This window comes from Emys orbicularis, chromosome 2 (genome assembly GCF_028017835.1).
Source record: "Emys orbicularis isolate rEmyOrb1 chromosome 2, rEmyOrb1.hap1, whole genome shotgun sequence".
Taxonomy (NCBI): Eukaryota; Metazoa; Chordata; order Testudines; family Emydidae; genus Emys; species Emys orbicularis.
The window spans coordinates 9265234-9289442 of record NC_088684.1 but is presented as its reverse complement, the minus strand read 5'-3'; the positions used below and the strand labels follow the sequence as shown (position 1 = coordinate 9289442).

The window sequence follows — 24209 nt, the reverse complement described above, 5'->3', positions numbered from 1 at the left end:
ACTGGGGCGGGGGATCGATCTAGGAAACGCAACTTCAGCTACGAGAATAGCGTAGCTGAAGTCGACGTTTCCTAGATCGAACTAAATTTACTTACTGCGGGTCCACGAGGCGCAGGCAGGCTCCCCCGTCGACAGCGCTTCCTCCTCTCAGCGAGCAGGAGTTCCGCAGTCGACGGGGGAGCGCTTCTGGGATCGATCTATTGCGTCCAGATGAGACGCGATAAATCGATCCCAGAAGATCGATCTCTACCCGCCGAATTGGGCGGGTAGTGTGGACCAGCCCTAATAGACAAGTTGCACTCCTATAGCATCTTGGGACTCAGGATCTCAGCATGTTTGGAAACAGTGAGTCTTATACCATTCCCTAGGAGAAAGGTAGAAATTATTATCCCCATTTCACAGATGGGGAAACTGAGGCAGAGTGCTATTAAATGACTTATGTGAAGCCACATAATTAAATCAGTGACAGCTGAGTGGAGCCCTGCCACACAGTTCACATATCTGATATATGGCGTCTGCCCCAGGCATGCTACAGTCTGGGATGGTTTATGAGACCATAAGTTGCTAGGCTGGTGGGAAATAAACCTCTCTTGTCTCAATTTTTACTTTTCCAGTTAGAAATGAAGGGGAGAAAGTAGGGGGAAAACTTCCACTCCCTCATTTTTTCCAGCAAGGGAAAATAATAAATAATTTCAGTAGAGGGGTTCCCTCTACTGAAATTAAGCTTTTTTAAAATCTTTTGAAAAATTTCAACCAACGTGATATTTTTTCACAAGGTAATATCTTTTATTGGACAGCTTCTGTTGGGCAGAGAGACCTGCTTTCGAGCCACACAGAGCTTTGCTTCAGGGCCTGTTGGTCCCAGGATATTCGAGAGACGAAGATGTGAAGAAGAACTCTATGTGGCTTGAAAGTGTGTCTCTTTCCCCAATAGAAGTTGGTCCAATAAAAGCTATGAACTCGCCTGCCTTGTCTCTCTAAGATCCTGGGACCAACACGGCTACATCACCACTGCATCTCCTTCATGAACATTTCTGTTTTGGTTGAAAAGGCGTTTTCCATCCCCCCGAATCCAAGTTTCAGCCGGACGTTTTAGAGCAGCTCTAGCAGCTGACATTGGCCCTGCCTGACTCTCCGTGCTGGGTTACCTTATTGGGCATGTGCAGCAGGACTCCTTTCTTCAGAAAAGCCAGAGCGGTGTCCGGGTGCCCATGCTCGGAGGCAACGTGCATGAGGGTGCTGCCGTCCTGCAGGGAGCAAAGATGGGCAGCAAGTAAGGATGACAAGAATCTCTGGGCTAGGCAAGAAGCCGGGTAAAAGTCCCAAAGGTGGAGTGGGTCAGATAAGGACCCTGCCTCCCATTCCCCTCCTAATGTCCCAGCCCCATCTCCCTCTGTCCCTCCAATTTCATCAGTATAGTATTCCTATACCACAGCTGTCTCCTGCTTTCACCTACCACCTGTGCACCGGAAATAGGCTCTTTCTGGCGTACGGGACCTTCTGGGCTGCTGTCATAATGCACTGGCACTTGTGTTGCTTGTGACTGACATTACAATGAGGGCTGGGGGCCTACAGGCGACATGTTCATCACAGCTACAGCGGACACAGGCAGTGCTGGGGATAGAACAGAAAATCAGCCCAAACACTGGCCTCTCCCACTTGAGATGACAGCGAATCCTCATCAGCTGGCACTAGGGCTTTTATCCGCTCCATGGGCCACCACCAGAGGGCAGCATGCGCAGCCAGTGTATTACAACGGAAGTGTCTCCACGTCACATTTCCACGTGGATTCCAGTTAGAGCTTTGCGACCTTTGTGCCCACAACCCAAACGTCTTTGAACAAACCAGCTCCCTGACAAAGAAATGCACTTGCACTGCCCTGACTGAGAAAGCTGGCTAATTCCCGGCCTATTCCTTGGCTTTACACTTCATTTCCCAGCACTGCATGTGACTAGACGGGGGGAGGAATAGCTCAGTGGTTTGAGCATTGGCCTGCTAAGCCCAGGGTTGTGAGTTCAATCCTTGAGGGGGCCACTTAGGGATCTGGGGCAAAATCAGTACTTGGTCCTGACAGTGAAGGCAGGGGGCTGGACTCAATGACCTTTCAGGGTCCCTTCCAGTTCTATGAGATAGGTATATCTCCATATATATATATATAGACATGCTGAGGCTGTGTGGCTCCAAGCTAAGGTGACAAGGGCCTAATTTCCAAGCCAATTTTGTCTAGCTCAAGATTGCGAGTAGCAACCAAACAGTGGGTACCAGTCCTGGTCCTCTCTGGCCCGTACGCTCAGCTGCTACTCAGAGGAACATGGTGCGTGGGGTGTGTCTCTCACCTTTGTGCGAGCTAGCACATTGGAGTGGAACTTCTCCATCAGCAACTCCACCACATTGGTGTGGCCTCTTTCTGCAGCGATGTGCAAGGGGGACCGGTCCATCTGCAACCATCAAAGAGAGCAGCGTTTCCAGAGAAGCAGCTGGAGCTGCCGGCATTTCTTTGCAAGTGTAATGTGTGCTTGGGAGGGAGAGAGCCTGTGTTCAAGCCTAACCGGAACGTACCCTCAGCTGGAACGGATCAACATCTGCCTCTACGACACTTTATCTAGCCAGGGTAAGCCTGGATCGGAAGCTGTGGAAGTTGGGGGGAAAGCTGGCATGGCTGGTGTTCTTGGGGTACTTCTCATTGGCTAGATGACTTCAACCTGCCAAGGGTGCCAACCTATTACCAGCACTACCGCCCACCCAAACATTTGTTTAAACCACCACAACACACAGCACTGCTAAACCAAGGGTACGTCCACACTACCCGCTGGATCGGCTGGTAGTGATCGATCTATCGGGGATCGATTTATCGCGTCTCGTCTAGACGCGATAAATCGATCCCCGAACGTGCTCCCCGTCGACTCTGGAACTCCACCAGGGTGAGAGGCGGAAGCAGCGTCAACAGGGGAGCCACGGCCGTCAATCCCGCGCCGTGAGGATGGGAGGTAAGTCGATCTAAGATACGTTGACTTCAGCTACACTATTCTCGTAGCTGAAGTTGCGTATCTTAGATTGATCCTCCCCCGCCCCCAGTGTAGACCAGGCCCAAGTGACGTATGCAGAGTCAGCTGCATGAACGATCAACCAGTTCATTCAACAACTTGTGCCTCTTTGTCTTCATTGAATTGAATCAGTTAAAAGACAGGTCCTTACTGAAGAGGGGAAAGGCTGTTCTCCTGGGCTGATTGGCATGGGCCCTTGAAAGTCTTTTCTCCCTTATCTTGCCTAGGGCTGCTGCCTGCCTGGATGGGGGAGGGGAGGAGGACAAGCCACTTGCATCAGCACCATGCAGTTTAATGAGTGGAGGGAAGTTCCTGGTTTGGACTGTCTGCCTGCTGAGGCAGATGCAAGTTTGAGGGCTTCCAGGCCATTAACACCAGAAGCCCTATAATCAAAGGTGCCTCTCAAGGAGTCGTGTTGTGTCCGCCAGTTTCACAGGTATATCACACCACCAGCTGTCCCAAAATTACCCAAACAGGGCCCTCAGGATGCTCTGTAAAGAGTTAATCAGCTCTCTGGCATGTCTAAGTAACCGTGTCTCCATCTTGGGATGAGCCAATGGCAGTTTACTCTGATGGTGCAGTGCTGCACATTGTATGCGCTGTTGGTTGACGGTATTGACCCATCCATCCACCCGTCTATTACACCTCTCAGTTTGGTATTGAAGTGCAGAAGAAAGGGACTTGCAGTCCCAATAAGCACTCCCTAAGTCAGCCAGTTCCCACTCCCCACCCCCTTTTACACACCTTGTCTGCTACGTTAGGATTGGCCTTGCAGTGATGGAAGAACTTCAGCAGGGCTTCATCGCCTTCCCACGCAGCGACATGTAGAGGAGTCTGACCTTCATCCTAAAACAAAGGGCATTAGAACGTCCTGGGTGTAGCGTAACTGAGCTGCCCAGCGGCTCCACCCTTAGCCCAAGCAGATAACCTACTGGGCAGGAGAATTTGGGTACCTGAGATGGCCACCTTGTGTTGCACTAAAGCATCACTCCTCTGCCCTAAAAGCTTCACCTCCTAGTGTGACATCACCAGGTTAACCAATGTCACTGTACCACGCCTGGAGATAGTGAGGTTGCAGCTTCCTGTAGCGTTGGGGCTGCTGCTGTCTGGAGAGCAGGATCAGGCCTAAACAAAGCCAGATCAGCTTTCAGAGATGCAGCACTGTTCCAGAACTGGGTAGACCCAGCTCCTGCAGTTTGCAAACAGAGAACGGGTTTCCAGCAAATAGGATGAATTTGCAGCTCAGGCAGGACAATCTCTCAGCCTGACATGAGTCTCTTGGCGGGGGTCTCTCACCCCAGGCCTACTGAAGCCTATGGAAAGACTCATTGGTTTCAATGAGCTTTGGATCAGGCTTTCAACAAGGGGCAGATCAACTCTGAATTATTACTGATCATTTGTATTACCGGAGCACCTAGGAGCCCTAGTCATGGGCCAGGACCTCACTATGCTACACGCTGTACAAACACAGAACAAGAAGATGGTCCCTGAATTATCCCAACCGACCATCTACCCCTACTCTCGTGGTTTCCCTTGGGCAATTTCCCATGTTCTCAATGCCTCGAAAGCCAGTATACTGTGACACTGACAGAGACCAGCTCCTATTAATTCCTTCCATTGTTTTCCTTTTATTGTATTATGTAAAGAATCGATGACCCTCTGCTGAGGACTTCCTGGGTCCTAATTACAGATGGAACTTGGAGACTTCTGCTCCAAAAGCCCAGGTCCCACCACTCCAACTAAAGCAGACTCTCCTTGGGCAGTAGGTGTGCTAGAGCTTCCAGCATACACTTCAGTGGACCTCTCCGCTCAGTTACATCTATTCAGAAGCCACCCCAATGAACTGTGTTTAATTAGGTCACAAGTCCTCAACTCCATGGGGAGGTATGCGAACAAGTCTCAGCGGGTCTTGTCCACCCTCCCTTTCTTTATGGCTAGATAAAAGGGAGTCCCCGAATCTATTCTGCTGTAACCTGGGGTCTTCTTAGCGTATGCGCCATGTGCCTCTGGTGGCACGTGACCAGGATTAATCACTGAATTTGGTCCGCTCTCCTTCTTAGCTAACCTGGGGTGCTGGCGTGGAACAGTTGAGAACCACCGAACCACATAATTCTGATAAAAGTTGTTAGCGTCAACTATTGGGGAAAATATAGAACTGAAAATGGCACTTGCATTCCTGTCAAAGAGAAACACGACCAGAGAACACGATCAATATGGGTTGTTCGACTGGTCATTTGAACCATTTCTAATGAGTACGTTTGTAAACGTGATTGTACATTGGAACCTGTCCTTCGAATCAACGTGTTCCTTTTAAAACCAGCCTCCTTACTCTGCCAAACGCTGGAAGGAGAAGGTGGATTTGAACTCTAATGGGCCTTTCAATATATTTCAGCACAAAGCTGACAAGTGCTAGTGCTAAGTCTGGCCTGGTTCTGGAATGCTAGAAGACTAGATTTATCTTGGCATTTTGCCTAATTCACTTAAGGGCCCTTTATAAATAACCCAGGACCTTTTGGCCTTGCAGTTCTACAAAATTGCTTTGTTTATTTGACTGTTTAAGTTAGTCCTGAAAGTTTTAATGCAAAATAAACTTCTTGTCAGAGACCATTTTCTTCTGGGATCCCTGAAAGGACCTCGCAAAGGATTGCACAGCTCTTCGGAACAGGTGTTTTCCTTATTTTCTACATCTTTGGGTTTATTAGAGAAGAAGACAAGGAAGAGAACGAATAATTTGGGGGAAGGTTATTGGCCCCCAGCTGGTAACACGCTTCCCTTACCCACAGAGTCTGCCTCAATCCCTGACTTTTGTGAACCTGACAAGAGTGATGGACCCCTCTCATTTGTGCTCACTGACTCTTAGCCCCGCTACGTGAAACTGCACTGGTAACAACCATAGTTAGACCCTTTTCACAATGGTGGTGCTAGAAGGATTCAATCCCATAGCGTAGCTAGAGAGAGAGACACACACAAAGATTGTACGGCTGAAGAAGAATAACCCCACCTCTTCAATCATCCCCATTTGATTACGGACCCTGGAAGCCGTATGAAACAGGGGTCCCACAACTTTGAAACCAGGGTCAAAACTCCAGAGTCCTGTCTACTTTAGTGGTTATGTAACCCCCTGGTGAGGAGAGCTGGTCAGGAATTTTTCATCTAAAAACGCTGATTCATAAAAACCGAAACTGTTTGTGAAACAGGGTCAGGTTCAACAAATTTCCTGACTTGGAAAAATGTTGAGAAAAATGTTTCCGAGTTGTTGAAATGTTTCATTTGGACATTTTCCTAAATGGAAAATTCTGTTTCAAAACGACTTTTAGGGACAAAACGCCATTTTGATTTCTAGTTTAAGCTAATTAGACTGGAGAAACGGTGAAAAAAGTCGAAATTGAAATGTTTTGAAATGAAGTGTTTCGAATAACCCAAAATGGAAATTAAAAAAAGCAAGTTTTTTGGTTCGTGAACATTTTTGAGATTTTGACTTTTCATCCCAATTCGAGACAGGACAAATTTTGAACTCTCGAAAATATTCGCAGGACGGGAAAACCTCTGTGCCCGATCCAGAGGATAGGAGTCTGTTTCAGCCCTGGCTAGGGAGCCTTGCCTCTTTAGTTCAAGCTATAGCTACTCAGGCTTTTAACTCCGGAGGTCACTGGTTCGATCAACCAGTATATTATGATGCCAACATGGCGGCATCACACCTACACTGTTGGTAAGTGATGATGCAACTGCTCTGTTGCTAATTAACTTGTATCAATGTTCCTAGTGCCACCATGGCCAGGGAGACTTGAAAATAAGCGTGAAGAAAATTAGTTCAGTATTAAAGCTGCAAACATTTAACATCACTAATTTCATACAGGCACATTATCTCTATCATCGATATTAAATTCATTTTCAGCATGCATGCAGTTACAGGGTGGATTTTTAAAGGATAATTTAGTCTATTAATGAGCTGGTAAACTCAGCTAGTTGAATAATTCCATGTCAAGGAACTTTTGATTTAAGAAACCTCAAGTTAAAGCTGCAAGTCCAGGAGCCTTCACAGTTTAAAAGCTTCTCAAGAGAGAAGGCCGAAAAGCTGAAGAACCTTTGGCTTATGCCTTGGATTCAGGAACTTAAACTCCATTGGTGAAGCTACATAGAGTTTGTGAACCCCCCCCCCCCCCCCCCCCACCAGAGGCAATAGCTTTGGATTGCTTTGGATTCAGAAAATTATATATAAACCACCGCCGTCTAGTGCTAGTGCAACATGAAGGTTGAAATATCTAGCAACCACACAGCCGAAATGTAGTATTTTTCTATTCCAGTTTTCTTTCTTAAAGGTAAATTTTAAAGTATTATTGACTGTGTTCAATAGACAGGAAGTACACAGTGACCAAGGTGATGCTGCTGGAACACACTTAGCCTTGGGAATGCCCTGCCTCTGAACATACCTTCTACCTTAATATCAAAGAACATAATTTTGAGTTTAATGTTATATTACAACTTGGACAGCATGTGGTGGGGGGAGGCAGATTCTGCTTGCCCTCTCTTGGATACTAACAGTAGCACTGACTTTCCAATGGCACGTATGGTGAGGACTGACTATTCAGTATATCATACTCAGCATATCATTTTGATCTTGATCTTTCATTAGATAACTACCAATCTTTCCCCAAAGTCTTTGGTTATCCGAGGTTGTAGGCTATAGAACTGAGCAAATAATTCATAAGTAATGATTGGTTTCTTGAGCTTTCATTAGCAGATCACAACCTTCTTGAATTTATCCTTTGACATCCCCCATAGGAATCATTCACAATGAATGTTTGTTACATAAATCACATTAAATTCTTTCTGTTCTGTGATTGGATGACTTATGTAACTAACCAATACTACACAGATTTTGAATATTACAACTAGAGCTGGGCAAACATTTTTTTGCCTGAAACCTCTTTTCAGTGAAAAATGTGGATTTGGCAACACTGAAACATTTTGTGAATTCGTATTGATTTTAGTGAATTGTTTCGGTCAAAAATATTCTACAAAAAATGCATTTAGACATTTTCAAAATGAAACTCTTCCATTATGGGGTTTGAAATTACTTTTTGTTTAAAAATTTCCTTTAATATTCTTAAAGAATCAAAAAAATGTAAAATGGTTTAACTGGAACCAAATGTTTCCATTTTGTCTAAATGAAATGTTTTGTTTGACCAAAAACAAACTTTTTTTTTTGTCTTTTCCATTTGCTGAAACATCTTATTAAAATAGTTTTGGGGTTTACCCAAAACTATTTCCTTCCCTGATTTTTCGGAATTGCCTGTGAACTGAAAAATCTGTTATCCTCACAGCTCTAATTAAAACCAGACCTAGTTGGAAATTTATTTTTAGCAAATATTTAGGAACTGAGCATAAAACTTGCTTCTTGTGAGGATTCATGCTAGTAAAACCTAATCACTCCAGTATTTGTACAAAGCAAACACAAAGGAGTCACAAAGAGAGAGAAGCAACATTTGTTTTTACAATTGCTCAGCTATTGGGGGACTCTGCTCAGCTCTGATGATAGCAAAGGCAAAACTTGTGCTCACAAAACCAAGCTTTGCGTATTTTATACTCACATTCTGGCAATCCACCACAGCTCCATACTCCACTAGGATTTTGGTAACTTCCACATCTCTTTTCCTACAGCTTGCATGCAGCACGGTGTCCCCGTATCTCTGTAATGAACAAGCAACGCTTTGCCTATCAATCAATCTTCAATCATGCAGAAAACTGTGACCGATTTGTGTCCTGTCACTATCCCCAATAACACTGATACCTCAGGAGCTATAGAACATATTACTCTGGTTCATTGAATACTGGCAGTGTCTTTTGTATGTTTTGTTATTAGTCACCCATTATCTGTGGCTAACATTGCTCCAGTCACACTCCCGCCGCCCAGAGGCAGATTAAGATTTATTGGGGTCCTGGGCACAAAGAACATTTGGCTCGCCACACCTCCCATGGGGCCCTGCCCCCTGCTCCTCCAATTCCCCCCGAGGGCCCACCCTCTGGCCAGGCTGGAAGCCAGAACTGGGCCCTGGTAAGAACCGCCCAGGGAGCCTGGGCCACTGTGGGGAGCCCCCTCCACTTGCCCTGAGAGGGGCACATGGGCTGGGGCCTGTTCTTGGGCACCCCAGCACTCCACCCAGGGAAAGTGGAAGGTCTGGGGCTCCCCACGGCAGCTCAGGCTCCCTGGGCAACTCTTACCACAGCCCAGCTCTGGCTTCCAGCCTGGCCAGAGGGTGGGGCCTCGGGGGGAAGAGGAGGAGCAGGGGTGGGGCCATGGTCCCAATGCTGATGGCCCTTCCCCCTTGTACACACATTCTGGCACTCCTGGGGGCCTCAAATTGGCCGGAGCCCCCTGGGCACAGGCCTGTTAATCTGCCACTGGTGCCACCACTGCAGAGATGTTCAGGTTTTCCCTTTGGAGAATTGCTTAGTAGATCTGTTGCAGACTACTGAAGGGTTACCTTGTTCTGGGCGTTCGAAGGGCACAGCTCTGACTCAGAGGACAGGCATCGTGCAAGCTTCATGTACACCCAGCTCTACCAATGCATCTCATTCCTAGTTTGCAGCACCTCTACCTCCAGCTACTCCAGAGGGCCCCCTCACACAGCCCTGCCTGACTGCAAGTTGTCTGCGATTCCATTTCCATCCCTCCCCCCCAGCTCTACCCATACATATCAACCCCAGCCTACAATTCCAGACCTGGGGTACTCGGACACCAAGGCACCTAATGGTGCTGCTACGTTGGGAGACTTTTCCGAACATTCTTTCTGCTCTTCATTGTATTGTTTTAACGCACAGTAGAAAATAACATTTATTTTTCCTCCTAAATTTTCTATTTGGCAAACGCCAATCCCCCTTCCCGTCCCCCTGAATGGGGCCTGAAATGAACACAAGCTATTTTCCCTGTCTCCTCGCCTGTCTGCCCACAGCATAGATGTTAACGGATTCTTCAGAACTGGCAGAGGAGGCCCAAGAGCAGGAAACAAACAGGCACGAAATCTGTGGAGGGGTTTAATTCCTCTGACGGATTGTAAGCGCCAGCTGGTGTAAAACAGCATAGCTCTATTGAGGTCAGTGGAGCTACGTCGATTTCCACCAGCTGAGGATCTGGCCCCAAGTGTGTCCATTGGAAGGCTGGTGGGTGGCATATGGGGAGTGAGTTGGGAGGACTCAGGCTAGCTCTTAGATAGAGTTTGATCTCTCCAGCCCCTGGTGATGCAGCAGTGGGGAAGACACAAAACCAACTGCCCGGAGGGCGTGCTGCGGTGTCAGCGGTGGGCTGGGCCTGTGCCCCGTACCTTTTCCCGTGTGCTCAGCTGGGCCTCGGCGTGCGTGGAAAGCAGTTCCTTACAGACTCCCAGATTCCCAGCTTCCACTGCAAGAAAGAGAGGAGTGCGGCCGTCCTGCGGAGAGGGCAGAAGGAAACCAAAGCCTCGGCGGGGCTGGTGACACCTTTCATGTAGCGCCCCCAGGGAACGTGGGCCTCAGACATAGAGAGGGAGAGACGCGTTTCAGGCTGCCCCGGTCCAGCCCTGTAGCCCATGGCATTCACTCAGTGCCAAGTCTGGCCTCCAAGCCAGGCCCGTGTTACAAGAATTCACTACCCCCGTCACGTATAGGGAAAGGCCCCTGCTCACCTGGTCTTGGCTCAGCCTAGCATCTTTGTGAGAAGCCTTCAGCAGCATCTGCATCACACCGACAGCCCCAATGGGACGGAGGGCTGCGTAATGAAGAGGCAACTGCACCTTGGGCTGCAATGGGAAAGGAAGGCAAGGGGCAGATTTAGACTAACATGCTTAGGGGGCAGAGACTGTGGATTTCTCCTTTAATCTCTTCTTCGCCTGAAAAGCTCCACGCACACCTCTGGGGCCACAGAAATAACAACGGATGCGGATGCCGAAAGGGGCCGAGCCGAGGGGCAGCTCTCTCGTTGCAGAACTGCTCCTCCCTAGGGACGGCACTCCAGTTACGCAGTCTGCCTCGGATGCAGCTGAGCAATTCACTCACCGGGCAAGAGACCGCACCAGGGGATGAGTCATTGGGGTAACAGTGAACAGCCAGAGCCACTTTCTGGGGGAGCTGCTAAGGAGTTCTCAGAGGGGGCTTCAGATCATTGTGACTGTTGTAAAGGACGTTCGGCCAGCTACGATTGTAGCATGGCACTGGGCTATGAAGGGAGGCGAGCGCTAGATATGGAGTCATTGTTCCCCTACACTCACTGCTCTGGCTTTCTTGGGTTGTTTGAGGTGTGGAGCCATGATACTGACATGCCCAGCTCAGGGTAGCGACGTAGCACAGTGCATTGTAGTGAGGGGCAGCTGGACGTAAGGAAAATACTTTGCCTCCTATAGCATCCCTGGATCTCAAAGTGCTTAAGCCACATGACAACCTCGTGAGATAGGCCAGAGATGGTGATTCACATGATTGGTGATTCACATGAAGCCTGATCCAGAGCCAGACATCTCTCTGTCGATTCCAATGGGCTTTGGAGTAGTGCCTTCCAGACAAAGGGTCTCAAAGCACTGATCAGAGCTCGCGTATGTGTATATATGGGCTAGAGAGCTGCCTATGGGGTGGAACCACCCAGCATCGGCGCTCTGGAACTGAGGAGGGGAAGAGAAGATACATGCAGAGTGGAAACTACAGGGCAGTTGTAGGCAGCATGAATATCATGCTTGCGTTGGACACTGGAGCTAACAACTCTACTCCTACACAAAGCACAAGGGGACCCCCCTTGATGGCCAGTGGGCAGGATCTCTGTGTTAGGTCTCACCCACAAGATGCATGTGCTTTATACAGAGAAGCACACGCTCCAGCATGCTTCCAACATGCACAGCCGCTCTGCAAGCTGCAGGCAGGACGTCTGGCTTTCTGTGGTTCTGAGGTCGCAAAGTCGGCTCACTGCTGCAGAATCTAAGCTTTCAGTTGCAACACAACCACATTTCTAGCCCTTTGGGCTCCGAATTAACCTTTCCCATCATGTGTCAACTGATGCAGTGCCCTCTTCCCAAGCCTGCAAATGTGCATGAAGCAATAGCTCGGAGGGGTGTGAATTGCTACCCTTCATCTGACATGACTGACACTGAAGCCTACCAGTGACAATTCAAATAGCAACATGATTAAACTAGTTGTATTTATGCACCAGCAAAGGCTGGGTTGAATACTGGAGTGGGGCAGACGGCTGAGGTCGAGGTTGGAAATTCTAAATTCAAGCCTTAGTCCACAAAAATTTGAGTCTCCTCCAACTCTCCACACAAGGGGGAGGGAAAGAAGAGCTGTGTCGTCTCCAGAGTGCCAAAGCCCTCTGCTGTATCCAGGTGCCAGGTAACCTCCTAAACCACCTCTCATGCTTTCCCAGCTGCCAAACGTCCCAGCTAGCGGCTGGGTCGTCGTCGTCTTCTTCCTGGCCGTTTCCCCATTCGAGGTCACTGACTTTTATAGCCATCTCCCAATACTCATGATCATACACCAGGCTGTTGTGCCGATTGATCTCTCAGAGCTCCACTGATATCTGATCCATATACTGAGTCTTTGGTTTCCCACGCCTTGGTCACCTTGTGTCCACAATCATTGCAAGAGCCATCCTACCAATACAGCTCTCAGGTCTCTGCTAGATATGCCCACAGCAGTGTGGCCTAGCCTCCCTCCACTTGTTTGCAACTGGAGCAACACACATTAGGCCCTTTACAACCTACCAGGGAGTGTCCAACCATTTGACCACCTCAACATCTTCATTTCCGTGGTGGCGAGCATATTGATTTCCTTCCCTCTGGCCGGCCATAATTCTGTCCCATACATTAAGATGGGTCGAATTACAGTTCTATACACTCTACCTTTTACCTTTATTGCCATCTTTTTGTCCCAGACAACCGGGGTCATGCTCCCGCCACTTGCACCAGGCAGGGTTAGTACAATACCTGGCATCACTCAGAATGGCACCATCACCAGCAACCACGGAGCCTAGGCATTTAAATTCTTTCATGCTTTTCAGCTCTCTGCCAGTGAGTCCTTTATGAGGAGCCCTCCTCCCGCGGTTATCACAGCCTCAGTCTTACCTATGTTCCTCTAAGCCCAGCCCACTCCAAACGATGTTGCCGCAGTTTAAAGTCGGCTTGCAGGGTCTCATGATCTACCGCACGGATCACTAAATCATCAACTCCCCCCGTAGATTCTCACTTATCACAGCCACAACCGCAAACAAAAAGAGACTCAATGCTGAACCCGGATGTAGGCCGACATCGACTGGAAATTCTCGACTGGAGCCCCAGGTAGTTTTGACTATAGTAGTCACTCCACCATACATATCCTGGATAAGATGGACATATCCTTCTGGCACACCTCTCTGCTACAGACACCTTGGTACGTAAGCCTGCGCCTTCTCCAGGTCCACAAAGACCATGCCCAGTAGCCATCTTTTTTTCTCTGAACTTCTCCATGAAGATTCGTAGCACAAACATGGCATCAGTCATGCTCCTTCCCAGCATGAATCCATACTGGCCCTGCCAAATTCCAACCATTTAACATAGACACTTTTCGTAATCGTCTCCCTTACTTTCATAGCATGTGACTTCAGCTTAACCGGGCAATAATTGGCACTCAGTGTAACATTGCCTTTATGTTTAACAATAGGCATCACAAAGCTTTTACTCCATTCATCCGGCATTTTCCCTTTCTTAAGAATAACATTAAACAAACCTGTAAGATACTTGATACCTTCCCAATGATGCCACTGCATCTCCCCGGTACTTTGTCCGGCCCACGTGCTTTCTCCCTTTTCTTAAAGTGCCTCTGCAAGCTCTTCCTCTTGCATGCAATCTATCATGCCCCAGAGTTTGGTGGACATGTTCTTAATTCCTCCACTGAGTTCTCCTCATCCATCACTCTTTCAAAATAATCACTCCAAACTTCATGGATGGAGCCACCGTTTGTTTGCAATAGACCATATTCATTTCTAACATAATGCAGCCAGCTAGAACGCGGGCAACCCGGTGATATCATTTGCTTTGGCAGGGCATAGGACAGAAGATGCCAATGCAAATGTCTTGGCTCAAGCTTTTTCACTTAGCTAATTCAGTTACCAGTACAGCCCTCTCAGGCATGGCTTGCTGGGCCCTGCTTTGTGCATTAGCATTTCCCAAGGAGACATCCTAAGTGGAACAAAGGTGAACGCTCAAACTGAATATTAAAGACACCCCCGCATTCCCTGGGAATTTGAACACTGTTTCACCACTTCCCTTAGTTGCTGCTCCAAGTGTGGGGGAAGGGCAGAGGGCCCAACAACAATGGCTCAGAAAGGCAGTGGGGGGTGACCTCCATAGGGGAGGATTAGCGCTGCGTGGGTAGCCTGCCTTCCTCTGGTCATTCACAGCCACCATTCAGATGTGCCAGCTGGCAGGTGCCAACCCTCAGCACAGCCCTTGATCATGCTGGGCTGCTTTCCCTGCTCCCCTCGCCTGCTCTTGTCCATGGAAAGGGTCCAGAATTTAACCCCTGCGTAAGGAGAGGTCCCCCTGAAGAGCAGCCTGGGCCTCTGCCGGAGTCCAGAATGGATGCCTCTTTCCCAGCGAGTGCTTCACTCTCACCCAGCTTCTTGGGCTCAGCACAAGAGCAGCTGACGCCCTACAAAACTTTTCAGTGGATTTAACTCAATGGGACCCAGCGCACAATAAATACCCCTGGAAGTGCTGCACCACACCACTGGCACCTGCTTCCCACAGAGCCCTCAATGAGGAGGTGACAGGTGTGGGAGGCAGGACCAGTGGGGCACATTACTCCTGCCCCCCATAAGGAGGGAAGTACTAGACTAAGAGGCCTGGCCATGCCTCAGTTTCCCCTGCTAGTTTGTTCCAGTTACCATCTGTCTGTTCTAATACAGGAACTCTTCCTGCCCTGTGTAAATTCATTGCTGGTGAAAGGTGCTGAACTGACAGCCTGGGAGACTCCAGCCGTACGGTTTGACGGCAGAGAAGGGACAGCATGGACACCAGTAGGGCAACATCCCCCAGCTGCCCCATGCAGGGACGGCTCCAGGCACCAGCCCAGCAAGCAGGTGCTTGGGGCGGCCAAGGGGAAGGGGCGGCATGCCGGGCTTTTCGGGGCAGAGAAAAGGACCTGCCGCCGAAGAAGAAAGTGGCGCGGTGGAGCTGCCGCCGATCGCGATTGCGGCTTTCCCCCGCCCCCCCCCCCGCTGCTTGGGGCGGCAAAAACCCCGGAGCCGGCCCTGGCCCCATGTCATTGTACGTCAACCCTGACCTGGCAGGCACGCCATGTTGAGGAAGACTCTTGGTCAGAGCTTGTGATGGTCTTCTGAACCCTCTTCCCCCGAAGTAACATGACTTCTTTGTTAGGAAGATGGGTTCCAAGAGCAACCTGGGACTGGGAAGGGTCAGACTCCCTTAGGGAGTGCTCTGTTCATTATCTTTATCTAACTAGAGTGAAGCTAGATTTCTAAGGCTTCAGCTACACATACAAGTTTTCCCAGTATAATTCTGTTGGTTAGAGGTGTGATATCTTACTGACATATTTATGCAGGTAAAAGCCGTAGTATAGACCCAGTTATACCAGTATAAAGGTGACGGCGATTTCCCTTCCTGTATGGGAACAGCTATAGATCTAAGCAGTTTTATACTGCTATAACTGTCCACACTGGGGTATGGTGTTTGTGCATCTTTAATGGTACCGGTATAGTTAAAGCAATAGGACTTTCTAGTGTAGACAAGCCCGAAGGCACTTGTCTGGTATTTAAGCTCCTTCCCCTCACAAAGCCCGTTGCCAAATCTGTCCCTTGTTTCTTTTCAGTCCTTCAGGGGACAAAGAGCACGACTGAATTCGTCTCAGCGTGGGCAGGCCGCCGGGGTGAAGTAGCTGAGCAAGGCTTGCTGCTGGCACCCTTCCAGAACCAGGGTACTGACGCGAGGGCTCCCTGGGAGTGGGGAGAAGAATCCTGCCTGTTACCGCCATGACTCCCGCTCACACTCACTGCCCAGTTCTTCGGGAGCCCTTTCTTCCCTTATGCCCAGCGTTAACCTCAGACGCTGGCCCTGGGACGAGGGACGCAAGGCTCCAAACAGCAGCCCCTGGCTCCAGGCCTGCCTGCTGGCTTTTCACAGGGCTGCCTCAGGCCACCGTGCTGCTGAACATCAGTGGCAATGCCCGATTAACTAGGCCTGGGAGGAAGCCGCAGGGGAGTTATTTCTCCTGGGGTAGGATGGGAAATCTGCCCAAACAATGGCTCCATTCGGCATAGTTGTCTACCCCTCTGAATGAGCAGCTCGGGGACACTGTTAATGAGAGAAAGAGGATTTTTGTTTCCCTAAAGACACATTAGGATGCAGGGGTGGAGGGGGAGGGGGGAAACCTGTACGGTGGTCCATGAGCAAATGAAAGTTGGTCTCAGTCCCTGAGGGGGAAAGGTCTTGGTCCCAACTGGCACTGCCAGCGGGCAGCTAGAGCCGAGCGCTGAAAGGAAATGAGCCTGCACGGCTCTCGCACGCTGCCCATGGATCAAGGCGGGCTGGCAGGAAGCTGGCCTTGCTGCTGCCCCTGTCCTGTTGATAAATCATGTCAGCCGGCAGGGTTACCAACCCAGCACCTACTTCACTAACAAAGAGCCATACCGGGGGCTATTCAGAAAGCACATTGAAGCAGGGCTGTCCCAGGGATTACCTGGCCCTACACAAAATGACACATGGTGTTCCACTGAGATCCCTCCTCGGCCGTGACCACAACCCCCCCTTCCCCAAAACACATGCATGTGTCTGTGTCCCCCACCCCAGCCATCGTGGATGCCTGGGATTCGCCTTCCCCCTTCTCTCCTCTGCTGACACTATCCCAGGCACCCACAGAGTGAGAACTTAGGACCTTAGCCTGAAGTGAACAGCAACACTCAATGGAAGAGGAATTCAGGTTCTCCCATCTCACCAGTGCCAGGTTGGAGGTGACCCTAGATGGGATCTCTCTCCTCAGAATAGGTACAACATGGGTTGGATCCTGTGCAGATTCTCTAAGCCAAGATACCTCAGCCCTGGTCTGGAGGGGCAGGGTAGGTCAGCCTCCATGGTCTTTGCTAAGAGCACCAACAAGGGAACCAGTGGTGGTAGCTTGGAAGAGGACTAAGACCTCCATGAAGTCCACTAGGGACATGGCTATTGCTACAGATTTTACATGGAAGGCGCTTGGATACTGTGGTGATAGGCAGCAGTATAAAACACTGTGAGACATGGATGAATAGACAGATTGACTGACCTCCCAGGTCGATTAACACAAGTGAGAGAACAAACAGCAGCTGGTTACAATTTTTGGTCCCCACTGGCTTAGTCATCTGGGTTCAGGTCTCGGAGCTCTGCAAAGCTGTTGTTTGTAAATGTAAGGGACACAGCACAGCAGAGTGAGGTGCGGCTCAAGGCTGTGCCGGATGCTCATCTCCCCCTCCTTCATTCCCATTCCCTTCCCTAAAAGCCAGGGTCACGAATAAATGGAGGGAGAGGCAGAGACCCCAGTCACATTTCCCCCCTTCCCACCTCCAGTGGCTGTCACCCAATGCCACAATGGATCCTCGGCTCAGGGAAGAGCACCTCCTTCTGGATCACCAGCCCCACTTCCTGCAGTGCCCGGGAGGTCCTCCATCCGCAGACTGACCAGGGCGAACAGTGCCCAGCATGAGATGGCTGGAATCAGTTACTCACCAGGGGGACATAAAAGCATATTATATTGAGGTGTTTATTGACTTTTTTTATGCACCCAGCACCAAGACACGTGAATGCCTAACAGCTTGTAGACATGAGTGCAAACTGCCAGTACCAGGTAACCCATCCAGCCTACAGCTCTCTCTGTGCTGTGAATCAATAACTCAGCAATGGTCCATCCCCGGTGTCTCTCGGGCTGCACCGCTGAAGGTCAGGAAAGTTGTTTCCTTTTCACTATTGTCATCCTCACTGGCTGGCTAAGCTCACAAAACCGAGCAGGGGAATGCAGGTTCAGGGCAAGAACAGACTTCACGTAGGAAACCAGAGGAGCTCTCTCAGGAATGCAGGCAAGTGGCCAGCTCTGGGATCCGGGCTGCACAAAGCAGGCTGCAGCTCATTTTGTGCTTTAAAGAGAAGGGAGGGTGGTATTAGAACCCTCACGAGAAGGCCCTAGGTATCTGTAACCCTCCTGCCCGTCTGAGTTGGCAGCAACAAGGGCCGGGTTCAGTATCTAGGGGTTCCGTTCCAATAACGCAACGCAAAACCGGCTGGAGCCCCCACCCAATGACCTGGAACAATTACATACCACCCCCCGGGTGCCTCTATGAGGCAATACTTCTCCTCTCGCAAGCACGGAGTCTGAGTGTAGCAAAATCCTTTTAATAAAGGAGGGAAACAATGTGGCATTATGTTGGGGAAACACTACAAACAGGGTTCATAACACAAACCATGAGCAAAAGACCCACCCCCAAGTAAGTTGGGCAGTGTCCTTTTCCCCTCAGGGTCTTAAGTCCAGCAACCCAACAGTCACCCCACTCACAGTTTCTGACCTTGGCCAGTGCAGCCCCCAGAGTTCAGAAGTTCCTCTGCAGAGTTTACCTCCCAGCCTGGGTGGAAGTGGATGGAGGCATGGGAATGGGGGGGGGGGGGCATCTCACATGCTCCGCTCTCGGGTTGACGGCCGATTGCCACGCCTCTCTGTGGGGTTCTGCTGCAGTCTTCAAAGCCAGCCGCGTCTCTCTGCCAGCCGCCCTGCTATCCTCTCCGCTCACCATGTCCCACCTCTCCGCGCCGCTCCACTAGCCACCCTGCTATCCACTCCGCTCGCCACACCTCTCCGAACCACTCCACCAGCCACCCTGCTATCCTCTCCACTTGCCACACCTCACCTCTCCGTGCCGCTCCACTAGCCGCCCACTATCCGCTCCGATCGCCACGCCTCTCCGCGCCACTCCACCAGCCACCCTGCTATCCACTCCGCTTGCCACGCCACTCCACCAGCCGCCCTGCTATCCACTCCACTCGCCACGCCTCTCCGCGCCGCTCCACCAGCCGCCCTGCTATCCTCTCCATTCACCATGCCTCACCTCTCCGCGCCGCTCCACCAGCTGCCCTGCTATCCACTCCGCTCGCCACGCCTCTCCGCGCCGCTCCACCAGCCGCCCTGCTATCCTCTCCATTCACCACGCCCCACCTCTCCGCGCCGCTCCACTAGCCGCCCGCTATCCACTCCGCTCGCCACGCCTCTCCACCAGCCGCCCTGCTATCCACTCCGCTCGCCACGCCTCTCCGCGCCGCTCCACCAGCCGCCCTGCTATCCTCTCCATTCACCATGCCTCACCTCTCCGCTCCACCAGCCGCCCTGCTATCCACTCCACTCGCCACGCCTCACCTCTCCGCTCCACCAGCCGCCCTGCTATCCACTCCACTCGCCACGCCACTCCACCAGCCGCCCTGCTATCCACTCCACTCGCCACGCCACTCCACCAGCCGCCCTGCTATCCACTCCGCTTGCCACGCCTCTCCGCGCCGCTCCACCAGCCGCCCTGCTATCCACTCCGCTCGCCCGCCTCTCTGCGTCACTCCACCAGCCGCCCTGCTCTCCGCTCCGCTCACCACGCCTCTCCGAACTGCTCCACCAGCCGCCCTGCTATACGCTCCGCTCGCCCGCCTCACCTCTCCGCTATCCGCTCCTCTCTGCTAGCCGCTCACCAACTTGTCTTCAGTCCCCCCCCACTTAACACAGTTCTCAGCAATCTCAGCTTTTTAGTGACTTCAGCTCTAGGTGATTTTAGGTGGTAGTAGGGGAGCCTTGGTACTAGTACACTACTAGCTCAAAGCAACAGAGGGTCCTGTGGCACCTTTAAGACTAACAGAAGTATTGGGAGCATAAGCTTTCGTGGGTAAGAACCTCACTTCTTCAGATGCAAGTCTTAAAGGTGCCACAGGACCCTCTGTTGCTTTTTACAGATTCAGACTAACACGGCTACCCCTCTGATACTAGCTCAAAGTAGGTCTAATGTTTAGACCCAGATATCAGTGATTTCAGCTCTGCAACATGTAGCAAGACTCCTAATGGAGTCAACATTAGCTCTGTTATTGCACACTGGATATAGGCAGAGTCAAAGTGGTGTTTAAGGCCCTCAGAAGGGGCCCACACTAACAGGTACAAATACCTGTCCCCAACCTCTCTCGATTCACTGGGTTTTGGAACCCATGCCCCTTGCCTAGCGAGTGCTACTTAGTTGAGTGCAAGTCCCTCCATCATAAAATACCAAGTACAGTTCTACTGTCCTTGATTCACATAACCAGGATAACAACACTTTACTACTCCTGCCCCAATAACGAAGATACTGGGGATCCCACAGCAGCCAAAGTGACCATTTAGGCCAGCAGTCCCATCATGCTAGGCAGGGTGGGTGTGCCCATGCAAACGAGATCAGCCCCTGAAGTCCTTTTCCACAGCTCACCCCCAGATGTCAGGAGAGAGCTCATTCTGACTCTGCTTACCTCTCTCTCTCGCTCCAGATTTAGGAACTGGGTCCTCCTCCCGCTGTTCCACTTGAGAGAAGCATTCTGGGACCCTCTGTGTTATTGAACTAATCACTGTTCTAATCGCAGACAGCTGGGATGTGTAGGCTTTGAACTCACTCATGTTCAGCAAAGGCAACAGAGCCTGGGGCAGTCGGCCATGTGTCGGCTGGAGAGCAGGAAGAAAGTCCTCTGCTCCACTGGGAGTTACAGGGCTTCAAGGAGAACAACAAACGTGGCTCTTGGCCTTCTAACCTCAACCGGAGAGTCCCAGCTGAGCACCCTAAACAAACCAAAAGCACGGCTCCCTTCTCCCCTCATGTATTAACTCTCCCCCTCCAAGTGAGCCCAAGGAAGAGAAGAGCTCTTGTTGTTTACAGTTAAAGGGAGTGATGAGAAAGAAGCATCCATGTGTGGCTGGGAAAGATGCAGAATTCAGCCCTCAGGTTATGCTGTTATATGAATTCCTTTAAGGACTCATGCTCTAGGGAGGTTTGAAACCTATTTGTCTGGTGTTGCCTTGTCCAAGAGACAGCCAATCACTGTCATATCTACACAGAACTGGGATACCACAAGGTTGAAAGAGAAAGCAAAATCCATCCTAGTTTGTATATGAAGCCCCAGGGAGGGCTGGGAAAGGAAGAGCTGGCTGGAAAGCAGAATTAAAAAAAAAAAAAATCTGGAATGGGGATGAAAAGTCAAAATTCCAAATATTATGAAGAAAAAAATATTCCAAAAAAATTTCAGTTCACAATCAAAACATTTCATCTCAATAATGTCAAAACAATACAAAATATTATACATGTAACATTGAAATATTATAATATAATATAGAAGTCTACATAAAATGTTTTGACATTATCAAAATGAAACAAAGTCCAAATGAATCATTTCAATTTTTTTCCAGTCAAAAACATAGTGGAAATTGATACCTTCCCATGAAAGGTTGAGATTTTGACAAAATTACATTTTCCGACAGAAAACTCTTCCATCAAAAATGCTTCAACCAGCTCTAGACAGGGCTTCCTGAGGTTTCAGAAATTCTCTTTGTTCATGTCCAGCCCACCTAGGAGTCCTCAAAAGAGAGAATAGTTCTTTCCATGGTACGTGAATCCCAGGCTACCATTGACTCGGGGATATGCCCACACTGCAGTCTGAGGTGTGATAGCAGCATGGATAGACACAGGGCCGGATTTAGGCGCAGACGACTCAGGTGACCGCCTAGGGTGCCAGGCTTGGGGGGCCTGGGCTCAGGGTGCTGTAAGATGTTCAAAAGTTTAACAAATGGAGGAGGGGCACCAGAGACCCTCCTCGCCTCGGGCCTCATTTGGTCTAGGGCCTTTGGGGTATGTCTAGGTTTCCTTGGTTCTGCCTCAGTGCAGGAGGCTGGACTAGATGTGGGTATGTCTATCCAGGGCCTTTGGGGACCCCAGACACATATTCAAGTGGCTAACCTGTGCTGAAGCCCAGGGCCTGTGTTTTAACTGCTATTACTAGCCCCGGGGAAGCTAGTGCCAGTGCATCTACCTGTGCTACACCATACTTCAGCTTGCCGTGTAGACATACCTTGGGACATATCTGCAGGGACAGACCTAAGCATAGGACCAACATGAAAGGGCGAACACTAGGAACCGTTGAACAGAGCCAACAGAAGCGCCCCGTCTCCTGGAGAAGACTGAACTAGCCAGAGCTCTGTGGGTGTATTGTAACACGGAGGAGAGAAAAGGCAGGACAGACTAGGAGGGCCAGAGAAAGGAAACTTGGAAACGAGGCAGATGGCTCAGAAATCAGCGGGCAGAAAAGAAGTGCCTGAAGTCAATGTTCACCACTAGATGAGGATCGGGATTATCAGGACTGATGGAAGAGTAAATGCCAGCAGGAAGCCACCATCTCAGTGAGTAGAATAGCGGCTGGTGGCCCTCCCTGAAGGAGCTTCACGAATGAAGGAAGCTGATAACTGTGGGGTTGGCACAATGCTCTTCCATCTATTGGACACCGAAAACACTCACCGAGATAGCTACAGCCAGTGACCAGCATGTGCCAAGGGTGCCTGATAAATAGCTCAGTGCTCTGGGGCTAGGACTTGCTGCCCATTGAAGAAATGGGGGAACTTCTCTCTCTTTAAGGAGAGTGCAGGTGCTAGAGAGGGACTTCTGGATGAACTCCCTCTGGGACCCTTCTGCACACATTGAGTCTGGCTTTGTGCATGTGTTATGGAAACTCCCATGGGTCTCCTGGTTGAACAAATTCTAAAGCACTTCAGCAGGCTGCAGGCAGCCATGGAAAATACAGAGGCACAGAGTGGGCCAGAGAGAGATCTGACAGGAGGTGGGGGAGTGGTGCTTGAGTTTACTTTGTCTTTAGGCCAGTTACCAAGAGACATGGAGTCTGGCTTCCCAGTTAATGTCTTGATTTCCACTTGCATTTTTTTTCTCCACGTACTGCCCATGCAACCTGACGCCTGCTGCCAAACCCTGCCATGCACTCCCCCATGCAACCTGTTTCCCCGTTGCCAGAACCCCTGGCATGCAGAGCCCAGGCAAATCCCATTCCCCATGGCTGGAACCGCCTCCCACCCCCAGTCACTGCAATGTACTCCTCTGTCTTTTGCCTAGTCCGCAACTAGGAGGAGGGGCAGCAAGTTAAGCACCCAGAAGCCAGAGCAGACGGAACGGGTGAGCTAAGCAGGCTGGGGGAAGGAGTGAATGAGTGCTGAGGAGGGAAAGGCGGTCTTCGGGGAGGGAAGGAGGGCTGGCCAGTTCTCTTGCCTCTGCACTCAGGGCTTAAAGAGCCATGCTATCAGATTAATTCCCAGTACTGCAATCAGTGCTAGGAGAGGCCCTGGCTATTATCTAGTAGCTGTATTTCTCTCTGAGTCATCCCACGCTCAACCAGAGACAGGGCCAGAGAGACCTTGTCAATCAGAGGGTGAGCAGAGCATCCCTGGCTGTTTAAGACCTGAGCCAATTTTACAGGTTTTTATATATATATAGTACCACAGACCTTTACAGGGGGCCAATGTAACGATTGCCTGGAAACAGCACAAAAGAGCTCTCTGGGCTGCATCTGGAACACCTCTGCCCGCGCTGCCAGAAGGAAGATAACAGAGCAGAGGAGCGTTTCCCTCCCGTCACAACTGACAGCAGACACAATCGAGGAGAAAAGCACCCGTCCTCTGGAAGCTGGAATCCCGTCCATGCAAACAGCTGCCTGCACACAAGAGTCATTTTTCTTGGATGTGTTTCCCCCATTGCTGGAGTGGAAAAAATTCCCCTGCATTCAGGTGGACGGAAGACGGAAGCTTGGCCTACCAGGCCAGCCTGGAGCAGAAAACCCTGCATAAGGAGAGCACTAATGGGCTCCAACTGAGCAAAGGCTGAATGATTGGGGAAGGGAGGGGACTGAATGGGGGGGGGGGGGGAAAGAGGGGTGGGCAAGAAGTTCTCAATCTTGAGATCTATTTGGCTGCGAAATGGTCCCGCCTAGAGAAGCGACAGGAACCCCATTGCTTGGGACAGTTGAAACAGCCTGGAGAATACCCTGTAGGGAAGAAGCCCGGCTGGAGAGGAATGTGGACTGAAGCAGGAATTCCCCATGTATTTCACAGAGTGGATCACAGCTTCTCTGGGATCCACAGTGGGAAATG

The 24209-nt window shown here is 50.3% G+C and overlaps 1 protein-coding gene across 1 annotated transcript in view; it reads right to left on the bottom strand.

Moving 5' to 3' along the window:
- Positions 1–24209, bottom strand: part of LOC135875240 (serine/threonine-protein phosphatase 6 regulatory ankyrin repeat subunit B-like) — an 81378-nt gene that overhangs the window by 44013 nt on the left and 13156 nt on the right. The window contains exons 4-9 of the mRNA XM_065400241.1: positions 10706–10819; positions 10367–10471; positions 8636–8734; positions 3789–3890; positions 2337–2438; positions 1149–1247 (exon numbers count right to left, since the gene is read on the bottom strand). Coding sequence (XP_065256313.1) covers positions 1149–1247; positions 2337–2438; positions 3789–3890; positions 8636–8734; positions 10367–10471; positions 10706–10819 — 621 coding nt within the window. The remainder of the gene's footprint in view (positions 1–1148; positions 1248–2336; positions 2439–3788; positions 3891–8635; positions 8735–10366; positions 10472–10705; positions 10820–24209) is intronic.